The sequence below is a fragment of the Gasterosteus aculeatus genome, chromosome 5 (genome assembly GCF_964276395.1).
Source record: "Gasterosteus aculeatus chromosome 5, fGasAcu3.hap1.1, whole genome shotgun sequence".
NCBI lineage: Eukaryota > Metazoa > Chordata > Actinopteri > Perciformes > Gasterosteidae > Gasterosteus > Gasterosteus aculeatus.
Window position 1 is genome coordinate 14,417,127 of NC_135692.1, and position 14,675 is coordinate 14,431,801.

Here is a 14,675-nt window from a genome sequence, read left to right on the forward strand (position 1 = left end):
AATCGCTAAGGCCTAATGGTGAGAAGCGCCGGTGAAGGGGAAGGAAAATTAATAGAACAAACTTAGAGAAAACCAAACCAGAGTTCACCCAGTGATAGCACAACAATCCAATGGGACACGACACACGAAGAAGACCACCACCACCCACACCACCGGCGCCACCACCAGCCTACAGCCGCTGGGAAGGATGACAAAAAAAGAAGGTTTACAAGAGGATTAAACCAAAAATTTACAACACAAAACAGAAAAAGAAAATAATTCACATAAAAATCAACCTAATCCCAAACAATTCACGTAACCCAAACAAAAAAAAGAAAATAAATGGAACAAACCAAAAGAAATACAAAATAAACGATTAACTACTCAGCAAAGCAGCAGTCACAGTTGCAGGCAAAGCTGCAGTCAAAGCAGCAGGCAAAGCTGCAGTCAAAGCAGCAGTCAAAGCAGCAGTCAAAGCAGCAGTCAAAGCAGCAGTCAAAGCAGCAGTGGCCCGAATCAACGGAGTGTTGTCACATAAAATCACCCCCGGTGGATTTCAGCCAGCTGATGAGCATTCCCTGTCAATGAACATAGGGTTAGTATTGTCAAGCTACATGTCAAAGACTTTTGGAAGCTAATTTAAAGTCAAGTACCTGTTTCCCAGGTCAAACCTGCACAGGGAGAGGGGGGGGGGAGAGAAAAACCCACACGGCAGGAGGACATCTACCTGTGACCACAATAACGTTAGCCACAGAATATCGTTCGGTCTAACACGGAGAGGGAGAACACTTACCACCGGTTGAGAGGACCCAAGAGCAAAAAGGGGGACGGGGGACGGGGCACGGAGCACTCTGTCGCCACTCTGTGCAGACAGACACCCGACCCGGAAATGATGCCTCCGTGGGGCGCGAGAAGGGGGGCAGCCTTTATATAGTACCGCCGCCCTAGTGGTCGGCAGGCGCAGTTAACTGTAGCAGGACAACCCTATTTCCACACTGCTACATTCGCAAAAATGTAGTTCAGCAAAATGAAAGGGTAAATACTTTATTCAACGGTATAGTACAAGCCATTAACTTCACTTGCTGGAATCGGACCAAGGAAAAATAATACAAGTTGTGTCAAAACTTTGGGAATCTACCTGAAAAAAGGTTTAAAAATAAAAGGAAAGGGAATAGAGGCAGAACATTTTCTCAGAATGGCTGCACCAACAACCCAAACACGGAAGTTTTCACTTTGATTTTAAGCCAATATTCTTTAAAAGTGCTGTTTGTTTATAAGCAGTTAGGTGGTGCCTATGAGGCCGTGGCCTTCTCCATGATCAAGTGATAATGGTGGGAAGAAGGTGGAGAGGGGAATAGTGAGTGTCCATGCTTTAATAAGCGTGGTTGGCCACAAACAGTGACTCTGCACCAGCAGTGCTGGCTGCAGAGGAGACATATTTGCCCTGGCAGGCCTGGTTGTTAGCCTGTTGGAGACAAAAACAGAGGTATTACCGAATGCACAATAAGATGTTGAATTCTCATAACAAACTGTACTGCATCTAAGTAACACATCACTAGACTATTTATCTCTCTTCACACATACCAGGGCTCTCTTCATGAACTCCTCCTGGCACGCCTTTCCATTTTCCTTCTTGCCGCCCCAGGCTTTGAGGGCTGAGGCCTGCAGGGCACGGCCATATGAGAAGGTCAGAGCCCAGGGCCTGTGCAGAGGGCACTGGTTCATGGCGTTCAGATTGATGGAAGCCTCCTCCTCACTCTGGCCACCAGACAGGAAGGTAACCCCTGTAGAGGAATAGCATTTCAGTGAATGTCATGCACACACTATATGTTCCTCGGCAATGTCAGCTATTGTGTGCATGTCAACAAGAGAGTGTTGTGTGTGTGTGTGTTTACAACTCACCAGGCACTGCGGGAGGAACGGTGCGGCGCAAGGCAGTAACCGTTGCCATGGCAATCTCCTGGTTGCTGAACTTGTGTGAGCAGGAGTGTCCTGGGGTAACCATGTTGGGCTTGAGCAAGGTGCCCTCCAGGTAGACGTGGTGGTCAGACAGGGCCTTGTAGAGGGCAGCCAGGACTTTCTCAGTCACGTACTGGCACCGCTTCAGGTCATGGTCACCATCAGGGAGAATCTCAGGCTCAACGATGGGGACGATGCCGTGCTGAGAAGGGGAGAGAAGAAATTGAGTCAAAATGACTGTGTTGGCAAAAAAGGCAGTCAAAAGCGAGTTGATAACAAGGAGGCAAGAAAGGAGACCATGAGAGGGTCAGAGTTTTATTTGTTTTCCACACTAGGTTTATTTGTTGTAATATTCCAAAGTTACAAACAATGTAGACTTACGGCATCTTCATAAGGCTACGTCAGTCATTTACAGTGGTCTGAAGGTAAAATAGCTACTTTTATCTCTCCTTTACGGAAGAAATAGATAACGCTAATAGGCTTCAGTCATTGATAAGAGAGACTTATTGGAAAAAGACCGGTCACAATTGTGGTGGAAATTTGTGGATTTAGCCCATGTGAGAAATCAAAAGTATCTTGAGCTTGGTTTGTGATTAAGTATTTATTACTAACTAGAATATAGAAAAATGATAAAGAATACAGAAATCATCAGCACAAGCCGTAAGCACAGACAGAAGTCAAATGACTACAATTTAGCTGAAAAGGGACAGAAAGTTCCTTCCCCCAAAAGGAGCAGGAAGATCTGACCAAGTTTCTATGGGGGACGAGGAGCTTTTATACATCTCTGAAGGTTCGAGGAATGCTAACCAGATGTTGTTTCGGGAACCTCCACGACCCTCTTAGTGGGACCAAATCAATCATTTTGACAGACAGGAAAACAGAGGAGAAAGGTAAATGGAAGAACATGATATGGTCTGTCCAAGCCACATATGGATTTCATCGTAGACTAGGTCAGGTCACGAGTTTCCCAAGAAAGGTCACATACAAGTTCTTGAGACTCTCACAACATGCACCTCAACAAATTCTCCCCCGACATCCCTCTCTTTTTGTCATTCTTTGACAACTAAGAAATCAGGAAAACGTTAAACGATCAATTCAAAATCAAGAATGAAAAATTAAACATAAAAAATCGTAGAACATACATCATTAACTCAAAGTACATGAGAACATTTACTTAAACCACCCACACATAAAATATCGTCCAGTTACACACAATATTCACATTCGTTGTCCCTGTCAAGGCTATCCAGATATGGTGGAGTCCATTTCTGAACTGGACGCTGCGTAATAATACTCATGTGTTCAACTGATACATAAGTACTGACAACCTTCCTTACAAAGAGCTCTAAAACAGTTACAATTAGGGTTATAATAATTACAGACAAAATGATGCCCCCTAGTTAGCAGTTTCTATAAGAGAGAAGTTCCCCGTGATCCAACTCGTGCCTGTATTTCCCCAAAAGGATTCCATCCGTGGTCTTCATGCAGCTCCTTAATGCCTTGTTCTGTGTCTGCCACCACATCATAAACTGATGATGTTGCATCAGAGATGTAAGTGCAGCATTCAGTGTTAATTATCTTGCATACCCCGCCTTGTGAGGCCAAAACGAGGTCCAGAGGCCTTCTATTTTGTAATACCATGTGTTTGATGTAATTTACTCCCTTTTGCATTTCGGAAAGTGCTTTTGAAGTCTTATTCCTGTGTCTTTCCAGTACTGTTGAGAGTGCCATTATTTCCTCCTGGCTCCTGTAGGTGCCATACGATGGTATTAGTATGCTCAAAATCCTTGAATCTAGTGAAATGGCACGTTTATGACGTACGTGGAATGGAGCAAGTTCCTTGGAGTCAGCCTGTCTAATTAGGGGTACAAGGTATGCTGACTAGCATTTCCCAGTATCTGACTTTTTATGAAGGTTCCCTATGACTGGAACACAGCTATAAGCAATGTTGCCACAAACTAAATAAACCTGTTCCGGTAATGCGAGATCTTTGGATTCAGTGGTGAAGCTGATAATATCATTACTACAGTCACTCGTACCTAGATGAAATTCAGCCAGAGCATAGAAGTTAACACAGCAGCTGACGTTGGTTAAGGGATGGACCGGAATGGGAGGTGCTGGTTTGGTACAATCTCTACTCTGATGTCTGGTTGGGATTAAGGTTTACTACAATTATGTCTACTCCAGGTTGAGTGTGTGACTTTAAAATCATTTGCCCAGGGGATGCCCTGTATGCCCATCTCCAATTGAATAGATGCTGTATCTGGTATGAGAGTACATGCAGGTTTTTTAACACTTCACTGTCCGGTGTGCAATTAGTCTCCCCGAGAGCCATTTGCACTTGATATCGTAACCCTTGTTGGACATCATTTGTAATAGGTTAATCTAAACAACATCACTTGATTAATACCTATAGGTCTATTTTCAGATTGAACCGCTTAACTGCAAACGTACAACTTCCACCCTCACAGGCAACTGTCCTCTTCGCTGTTGTCGCCGTTTGGAGGAGTGTAACAGCCTTTATCATTACTCACAAATCGATGAGATAGCTCAGGCCACCCCTCGGCTTCCGTGAATGGAACAGGAACCAGCATAGGTGCTGTAGATGAAGTGGGCATATGCTGACATATCCAACAATTAGACATTCCTTTCGTTAGCAAGGTCATTCACAATAGTCAACGCAATATTGTCAGGCTCGTACGGTGGTGTACGGGTTGGAAGTTCTCTTGACTGTAGGCTTACTTTGCACGCATACTGCCAATCTAGCCGAGTGAAGTGGGCTGTCTCCGTCGTACAGTCTGCAAGTTGAGCGCACCAGAACGGGTATTCCCAACTTGTGTCATATTTAGGATTTAGAGTCACTGTGCAAGTGTCGTTTGACTGACACTGAGTCCTAAAGTCCTCTGAGTTCAGGACTGACCAGTGACCTAAGTGCGGCGTGATCAGCCGTAACATGTAAGCTTTGCAACCCTCCTTTCCACACCCCCCCTTTTGGACATTTGAAAGAGATCGACCTTTGCCTCCAAGTTGCTTTAGTGGGGGGCTGTTCTGGCCTGCGGGAGGTCATGGCCTGTGGTTTACCGGCTTCGTAAATTATTTCAGGTGGTACTGTTTTAGGCTGACTGTCTCACTGACACGATCGTGGTTTACTGCACCAGAATGGTGGATCTGCTAAATCAAATGTTCCGTGCACCCACACAGTACATACTCTATCTCTTCTTACCCCGGGAACACACACAACTTCAATTACGTGACTTTCTATTTTAACCTATGCATCATGTTCGATTGTGTAGAGCAAACACTCGTCTCGTCGCATTGTTTTGCTGGACAGTGGAAGCTTATTTTCCCTTCCGGAAATTCTCTATTGGAGAGGTGGAGAAGGCTGGAATCCGTGATCTTCACATAAGGGGGTTGTAACTCATTGATTGTGAGGGAAATCCGCACAAATGTGGCCAGCGTCAGGAATATGCACATGTTCATTCTCAGGCTCCAACCATGCTTCCTAAGTGTCCTTTGGCGCTGGAGATCTGTCTTTTATTGCTTTTCTCTGGGTGGCTGCCGTTCTTGCTGTCTCTGCCGTCTCTGCCATCTCTACCGGGCTCGTTGGTGTCTTGGAACACTGCAGTGGGGGAGGGCTCTCCCCCCTGCAACCCCTTAACCGGAACCAGATGGAGGTGCTCCTTCGTCTCCTGGATCCGGGATGCGTTTGCAGTGGCTGGTGTGGACCCACGTCGCTTTCCCTTCCACCTTAACTGCCGTCTCCGTGGTCAGGAGTACTTGGAAGGGCCCTGTGTAGCGTCTCTGCTTCCAGTGCTTTCTCCAGTGATCCTTAATGAGGACCCAGTCTCCTTGTTTCAGGTGGTGCTGGACTGCAGTAGCCGGGGATGGAAGTACCGCTTTTACCTGCCCGTGCAGTGCTGAGAGTGAGGGGGAGAGGTTAGCACAATATATCAGCATGCTCATTTATAGCAGTGCACATTCCCCCTTTGCCCACGTGATCTCTTCCATGAGACAGCTTAGCATAAATGTGGAAGAGAGCATGTGGCAAACAAGGCCCACTGTCTGGCCCTGTCCAGACTCCGCCCTCAAGAATGGCACCAGATCGTTTCCACAGGGAATGCTCCTGTGCACCGGCAAGAGACTGAAGTGTGGGAAGATCGGCATAAGGACTAGGATCGGTCGGTGTGGAAAGCATTTGAGTGAAGGGGAAAAGGAAGCCCTGTGAGGCTGCCTTCTTTGCCGCTGCATCCGCTCCCCTGTTTCCTGGCCGCCGCCTGTTTCGGGTGAGCGAGAAGCAGAGCCGTCCACAAACAGCTCAAGATACATTGGGAAGAGCTGTGTCCAACAGATCAGGCCTTGGTATGCATGTCTGCTGCAAGACTTCGACACAATCATGAGGCTCTCCATCATCTGCAGTTAGAAGAAGTGTAGCTGGGTTAAGGACATCGCATCGTTTGACAATTACGTTAGGCAGTTCTAACAATGTCGTATGACACCTGAACCATCTCTGAGCAGAGAGGTGAGAAATCTTCTGGGCATGTAAGATATGAGAGACAGTAAGTGGGACCATGAGTGGGACATCACAGAAGCCCACAATGTCACATGATGCTAAAATGTCTCTCTCGGCTGCTGCCACCGCTCGCAAACAGAGGAAGACCCGAAGCAACAGGGTCAAGTTTTGAGGAGAAGTAGGCAACAGGCCTAAGTTGTCCTCCATGAAGATGACACAAAACTGATGTCATTTAACAGTCCTTCTGGTCTATGAACTGAGTCTACGGTAAGTCGGGTCTCGGTAGGCCCAGAGTCGGGGCCTGTGATAAGGAAGTCTTTAAGTCCTGAAAAGCCTTTTCAGCTTCAGTAGTCCAAGTCAGTTTGTCATGCGCGCTGAGGCCTTTACCGTGGACCATGAACGAGAGAGGTGCCTCTCTTTCTGAATAAATAGGGATCCACTGTCTACAGTATGAAGTCATCCCCAAAAACTCATCATCCGTTGTTTTTTTTGGTTTTTTGTTTTTGGTACCAATTGAATTGCCCCAATACGTTTGGGAGAGAGGGATTTTGCCCTCAGCTGTGATCACATGTCCCAGATAAGTCACTTGTTCTAGAGCAAATTTAAGTTTTTCGTAGGCAAGCCTTATTTCCGTTCTCTGCCAAATGTTTAAGTAGCGAAATTGTATCAATTTTACAAGCCTCCTTTGATGGGCTGCAAATCATCATATCAGCCACATAATGTAGATGGGCCGACCCTGCAGGGAGTTATAAATAATGTAGATGTTCCTAAGCGCTTCTGTGGAATACACCTGACTTCCGTGGTGACCCACTGGACATCCTATCCATTTATAGCCACGCCCAATAAAGGAAAAACAAACAAACCAGCTTATGTCTTCTTGTTTGGGTGGCTATACAAGTCTGCATGTTATTTGTATTCCTCAACGAGCTCTACTGTCCTGTGTACACTTACTCGTGTGATCAACGTAGTGTGATCTACATTACCACTAGCGCTATACTCTTCATGAGGATCCTCTGCACCCGGTCTGAACTTCAGGCCGAGACACACTCATGCAACCATGGACCAAGATCCTGTCATTCCCAGTGAGATGGTTAAGCCAATGAAATGTGGAGTAGAGTCAAGGAACCCTTTTTTTTTTCCTTTTGGAAGGAGAGAGAGATACAGACACCGCAGCAGCCTCCTCTGACCAATACACATACTTCAACCACAATCTCTCTTCCTCCAACTTTTGGTCATGCCATACGTCCACATACCTTCTATCTCGCCCTATGCTTGCATGGGATGTGCAATGTAATGTAATGTCATGCATGTAATATTCTACTGTGTGTGTACACGGTCATGAGTAATTTATGCATCAAGGTATGCTTGTAGTTTTCATCCATATACATACAGGAGGGTTTTTGGACTGTAGTTGAACATCTAAAATAATTGCAATTTAGTCTTTTTTTTCCTTTTTTCTTTTTTGTAAATGCCATCTGATGTTGAGCTCAAACACAATGCCAAATGCTCTTGAGTCAACTGCAAGCGTTACCGGATGGCAAGAAATCATCAATGTCAATTATGGGAATTTCTAAATATAAAAATAAGTTAGTTACTCGACCTGTAATCTAAGGTGTGTGTGTGTGTGTGGTTGTGTTAGCTATTTGTTTCGTTTATGAGCTTGTGTAGGGTGTGTTACTTTCTCATCGTGGTGGGGTAATCCGTCTCTGGGGTCCGCCCCTCCCTCTGCCTCCCTCAGTCAGACGTGTGATGTGTCTCATCCTCATGTGCTCAGGACACTGTGCTCGCCAATGTCCTTGCTGTCCACAGTTGTAACACACGTTTGGATCATAATTCCCGTAAGTCCGATCTGATCTGCCTCTGCCACGAGCTCTTCCATAACCTCTTCCTCTTCCATGTTGGCCTTGGGCAAATTGTTGGTACTGCAAGCACGTAAACATTGCATACTGAGCCTGTTCAAAACCTTTTAGTTTGTCCTCTTTCTTGTGTAACTCATCTTCAGCGTGTTCAGCGTGCTGAAGGATGTCTGCAAGAGCACACGTTTTCCAGGTTGCACATGATCTTTTCACCATCCGTTTAAGTTCAGGTCTCATTCTGCCTATAAAATGTTCTTTCAGATGGACTTCATATGGCATCAGGGGCTGTGCCCCCATTGGATCAAGTAGCTTAAGGCCACTGTGGATGTCAAAAGCTGTCGTCAGGCGTCCCAGGAATGAGCTGCATGTTTCTTGTGGCCCTTGTGGCATAGAGGTGACGGTGGGGAGGTTCAGTCTCAGAGGAAAAGTTTCTTTTACCAACACAATGAGAGCATCTACAGCACTTTTAATGTCCACATCCGTGCCATGCTCACAATCAGGATCTTCCAGGCGAGCAGCCATTCCTGTGGTGTTGAACACACTCTGAACTGTGATAGTCATGTTTCAGAAGTCTGCACATCAGACGCCGCAGCTCTGACATGCTAGGATGGTATTTTGTGACAAATTGCTGAAGATCAATCTCCCACTTAGCAAGATTGTCCTTGGGACTGCAGACGTGGCTCATTGCCTTGGTCACATCGGTATCTGACCAGGGTCTGAAGACCATCATCGGCCCTTGCGCCCCTTCCACTGGAAAAGAAGCTGCAGGATCGAACAACGTTTTTTTCCCCTTCTCTGAGCAAGGCCCGCCTTTGTTGAGCCTGCAGGCGGGTCACAGTAGGTGAAAAGGTCATGTGGCTGGTGTTGGAGGTTGAATCTGGCTTCCCTCCTGGTGGGCTGTTGTCAAACCGAGGAAAGTTTGCTTGTGCTGCTTCCTGCTGAGGAGACTCAGCAGCTCATGTTCATGAAGGTTGGAGCTGGAGTAGCAGTGAGGGGAGGGGGGGAGTCCAGATCCGTGTCCACCAATCTCCTCAGGAACTCATAAAAACAAGGATAAAGTGTTTTTAGGTTAGAAGGGGTACACATTTCAAAACTTTTTGTAGGATCTTCAGTCTTTAATGAATTAAATGCTACCAACCTCTGTCTCTCCCTTCTCTCCGACTCATACTTCCACATCTTGAAAGCTTCCCAATCTGCCTTACATACCACATTCTTCTTTTGCTTTCTTCCCGACAGGCCTGCATGCTGAGCTGCATCGTTCTTCTCCTTTTCCCTCAGTTGCAGTTCCAACTGTTCTAATTGATTCTCACTCAAACTCCCCTTTGAAGGAAACCCCAATTCAACCCATTTTTGTATTTGATTCAAACTGCCAGGATAACGCTCTGACATAAATTTACACAATGGTGGCAGGATATTAGTCTCATGGTTATCACCCGTCTCCCCTTTACTCTGAACACTACCCATTTAGTTATCTGTATCTGTATACCCGGAGTGTACGCGCCTATAAAGGTGCATACAAACAAAGAAATACCACATGCATAACTAAGGCAAGTCAGTTGACCGTTGCTTTCTCTGGTCACTCAGTCTACTGCACTGATCCAAAGTCGCGCCTGTGAACTTCAGACACAGGATGTTGCAACTTTGTGACGAATACTACAGGTGACCCAGACACGTCTGTCTACAACACACTCGTTGTGAGATAGGCCTAAAACCCTTTTGTCAATGACTCTGTCTGCCTTAAAACAATTTTGATCTCTCACCGCGTGTTCTTCGTTTCTTTTCTTGAACTGGATGGATCGGTAATCCGGGTCTCGTCGGGACGGCAGCTTCTCACCCTCAGGGAGGAATCACCTATACTATATGGCCTCCTGTCCGTCCGTCAGAGTCCAGATCACGCGTCCATCCCATCCTCGTCGCCAAGTTTGTGGTGGAAATTTGTGGATTTAGCCCATGTGAGAAATCAAAAGTATCTTGAGCTTGGTTTGTGATTAAGTATTTATTACTAACTAGAATATAGAAAAATGATAAAGAATACAGAAATCATCAGCACAAGCCGTAAGCACAGACAGAAGTCAAATGACTACAATTCAGCTGAAAAGGGACAGAAAGTTCCTTCCCCCAAAAGGAGCAGGAAGATCTGACCAAGTTTCTATGGGGGACGAGGAGCTTTTATACATCTCTGAAGGTTCGAGGAATGCTAACCAGATGTTGTTTCGGGAACCTCCACGACCCTCTTAGTGGGACCAAATCAATCATTTTGACAGACAGGAAAACAGAGGAAAAAGGTAAATGGAAGAACATGATATGGTCTGTCCAAGCCACATATGGATTTCATCGTAGACTAGGTCAGGTCACGAGTTTCCCAAGAAAGGTCACATACAAGTTCTTGAGACTCTCACAACATGCACCTCAACAAATTCTCCCCCGACAACAATCAGTTGCCATTGCAGAGTCATTTGGTTGCTTTTTCTGAGGTTTTGAATGGTATTATACAGTATATAACATACTATGTTATGGATGAAGCCTGTAAAATTAAATGATGTCTTAAGTTTTTTACCATCTGGCAGATGCTGGCGTAACGGGCCAGGACATTGGCGTTCTCAATGATAGCCAGTCTTGAGGGAGTGGTGGGGGTGATCTTCATCACACAGCGCCACTTGGCAAAGTCGGCACCATCCTTCTTGTACTGGGCGCAGCGCTCGTACAGTCCATCAAGACCTGTGAAAGACGGTGAGGCGACACCTTGAGTAAGTACGACAAAGGTATTTAAAAACGTTGACCTCATGATCCGTTCTTTGCTCACCCTGGGTGGTTGTCTCGCCGTTGGTTCCGGCCAGAGGGACAACGCCTTTGTCGACCTTGATGCCCACGACCATGTTTCTTCCTTTGAGGTACTCGGGGAAGAGCTTTCCGTCGTCGGTCTTCTGGTACATGGTCTCATGGAAGAGGATGACGCCCCCGATGCAAGGGTTCATGCGATCGTCGGCGGTGAAGAGGAGCTGGCGGTACAGCCTCCTGTTCTCCTCAGTGTTCTCAGCATTGATGCTCTGGAAGCGCTTAGCCACGCTGCCTGGAGGGCGAGGAGACACAAGATAGGAAAACTGGCTCCATCTGTGGTGGTTTGTTTAAACACAGTTTTTGAGTAACTTCCTTATACCGGTTCCGTAGTGTTTTTGTAACCATAAGTGAAAGGGAAGACCTGAGCCATTTTTGAATGGCCAAAATGTTACACTTAATGGCCAAAATGTTACACTTAACTTTCATGAACTGAAAATACAGCACAAAAGGGCTGCAGGTGTAAGACGAAAACAGGGTCAACTGGCTGACTGGATGACAAAATGTTTTTTTAGTTTTTTCTCAGTCACAAAGTAGCCACGCCTTAAAGCATAAACAGGTTTGGGCAATATAAATATTCCAACCACAGCAGCGTTTCTATTCAGAAGACAAACACTCCCATCAGGAGTCTCTGCGCTTACCGAAGGCTTCGTCACATCACAGAATGGCCTCCTGGACTGTGGGCAAACTCCTGATCTGTGCCGTCCTCGCGGGACACGGTGAGCTTCACACTGATTCACCAGTTTTATCTCTTTTCAAACCTGTGATTCATTTTGGTGAACAGTATTCACCCGTTTTTAAAAAAAGGAAGAAAAAAAAAATGAACAACGCGAGACACAGTCCGTCAGGAGGCGCAGCAGTGCCACCATGTGTCCTTAGTTGCGCTTTGTAATGCTCGCTCTCTCTCTCTCTCTCTTACAGCATCAAAGGCTCAGGGTAAGCACCTTCCCTCCTCTTTCATTCCACAGACACACTGTGACGCTCCAACGACATATCGATGGTCACCTGTGGAGCAGCCTTTGGTGTGCTGACACGCGGCCGTCTTTGCTTTGTCAGATTGTGGACAGGCGCCTCGGAACACGAGAGTCGTGGGTGGTGCGAACGCCACAGCCGGGTCGTGGCCCTGGCAGGTCAGCCTGCATTTGGCTTCCGTTAACTTTCACATCTGCGGGGGAACACTGATCAGTTCCCAGTGGGTGCTCACGGCAGCACACTGCATGGTGATGTAAGACGAACTCATAGCAGATTACATTTATGACGCTTATGAATACAAATAATAGGTTAAACTGATGAATAAATAAAAAAACGATTACTCTGATAGTGTTAGGATCTCTTACTACAATTATTACTTCAATTTATAAATGTATTGTTTTATAGTTCCTTCTTTTTCTTCGATTGAGGAACTCAAATTTACATCCTGGTTGTCTACCTCTGATAAAACTTGCTACAACACGTTTGTCTCGATGACGACTGTTCTTTGATTTATCGTCAGACTGACACCTGGTGCGTGGGTCGTCTACTTGGGAAGAGAGACTCAAGCTGGCCCAAACCGCAACGAGGTCAGGAGCACCGTGTCCCAGGTCCTCGTCCATCCGGACTTCAACAACACCCTGTTCAACAACGACATCGCCCTGTTGAAGCTCCAAAGTCCCGTCCAATTCAATGACTTCATCAGACCCGTCTGCCTGGCGAGTAACGTCAGCCAGTTCCACACCTCCACCCCCTGCTGGGCCACCGGCTGGGGCAATCTGCGAAGTAACTGTGAGTTCCATCTCTATGTTATTTCCATCACACGTTCAGCGAGTGGGCGCCAGGGCGGCATTGTGACAACAACATCAACGGCCGTGAAAAAGTCTTTAAAAAGTGTACGAATGGACACAGCATCTTCTGAGCGTCTCCTCTTTCTCCCACAGTGTCCTTACCGGCATCTCAGCCGCTGCAGGAGGTCCCGGTTCCCGTGGTGGGAGAAAACCAGTGCGCTTGCGGTTACCGGCTGGAAGCAGATGCGAACATCACCAACGAAATGATTTGCGCGGGAGAAGAGAACAGAGGAACATGCCAGGTTAAAATAATAATCCATTGTTGTAATATTTGAAGTCGGGTCGATTATCTTTCTTCCTTAAAAACGCTCAAAGAAACTCAATAGACGGTTAAAATCTCTGATCTCTCTGTTTGAGGCCTTATTAGGTCGAATTAAGTGGTTATTGTTGGGATTTTATATATACTTTTCTGATCAGGTCTTTCAGCACCAGAGAATTTGGGGTCCATTCCATTCCTAGTATCAACTAACCGTTTTGCGCCTCCCTTTACAGGGGGACTCTGGCGGCCCTTTGCAATGCAAACAAGCCTCAAACTGGATCCAGGCGGGCATCACCAGCTTCGGAGTACCGTGTGCCAGGGCCGGTTTCCCTGAAGTTTACGCCAGAGTATCTCAGTTCCAGACTTGGATCACGGAGCAAGTGGCGGGGGCGACCGTCAGCTTTGTGACGTTCAGGTCCAACGGCACCGATGCCGACAACAGCTTTGTGTGCCGCTCTCCCAACACGGCCTCGTCGGTTGCCCCTGAGCTCACGTTTGTCATCATCATTGCGGCGATGCTCCTGCAGAACACTATGACACAATAGCGCCGTTCTACGCAAAAAACATCTATATTCTTCCTTTCTTGTATTACATCATGTTTGTATTTCTATGCATGGCATCACAGTGATAGTAGTGGCGTTTGCATTGTCAAAGTTTCACCACACAGCGCACTCTTTTGAATGTTTTGGGGATTGCACTTTCCTATTGGCCTAGTTTGAAAAAGGTAACACACACTTTATCACATAGGTTTCAAACATCACCTCTCATTTACACAAAAATCTCCCTTAATATTAAAACAAATTTGCAACAATATCAGTCACAGAAATCCCATTTCCATGCATTGGATTTTGACTGCCCAATGCAAGTGTCATTGACTTGTCAAAGCCACTTCTGCATTTTTTGTAACTTGACGCTTGGAGTCCTGTGACTGTCAAAAATAGCTCACCGATAAAAACGCTATTTACATGAGAAACTATGCAAAGTAGGCCAATTCCTTCTTTTATATCTTCATTTTAATAAATTGTTAGGGAGCAAATACAAATTGTTTGCAGAATGTTGAACCTTTGTTTCTCCCTAATGAGTGTAGTACTTGACTTTACAGGGTTTACAAGGTTTTCTTACAGGGCTTGAACTAAGGGAATCATACGGTTAATGAAGATGAAATGGTACTTTACAGGAAATGACACGCCTTCCTTGGCAATGTGGGGGTTGATTCACTGCTTGGGTACAGAGAATTAAATATTTCTCAACTTTATTTGTATTTATTTTAATTTCTGAACAAAAACAACATTTGCTTGCTTTTAGAAAAGATTAGATGATCCACAGCACATAATTAAAACGCTTAATATTTAAAGCTAAAAAGCAACATCACTTAAAATGATTATGTCCAAGTTACTAGAACTTGTATTATACTGGAAAATGAGAGGGGGTCGGGTTTGGTTTCCAACCTAGATTGG

The 14,675-nt window shown here is 45.8% G+C and overlaps 3 protein-coding genes across 3 annotated transcripts in view; 1 reads left to right on the forward strand and 2 right to left on the reverse strand.

Moving 5' to 3' along the window:
* LOC120819070 (uncharacterized) overlaps window positions 1-14,675 on the reverse strand; it is a 36,712-nt gene that overhangs the window by 21,565 nt on the left and 472 nt on the right. The gene's annotated exons all lie outside the window — the stretch shown is intronic.
* On the reverse strand, window positions 1,008-11,713 carry LOC144408022 (fructose-bisphosphate aldolase A-like). Its single transcript, XM_078103639.1, has 5 exons — window positions 11,108-11,713; window positions 10,862-11,022; window positions 1,882-2,140; window positions 1,564-1,763; window positions 1,008-1,444 (listed from the first exon to the last, which is right to left on the reverse strand). Exons 1-5 carry the CDS (start codon window positions 11,277-11,279, stop codon window positions 1,352-1,354), a joined length of 885 nt encoding a protein of 294 aa, XP_077959765.1. The 5' UTR covers window positions 11,280-11,713; the 3' UTR covers window positions 1,008-1,351.
* On the forward strand, window positions 11,747-14,473 carry LOC144382991 (chymotrypsin-like protease CTRL-1). Its single transcript, XM_078103638.1, has 6 exons — window positions 11,747-11,858; window positions 12,061-12,075; window positions 12,196-12,364; window positions 12,632-12,900; window positions 13,053-13,201; window positions 13,452-14,473. Exons 1-6 carry the CDS (start codon window positions 11,804-11,806, stop codon window positions 13,761-13,763), a joined length of 969 nt encoding a protein of 322 aa, XP_077959764.1. The 5' UTR covers window positions 11,747-11,803; the 3' UTR covers window positions 13,764-14,473.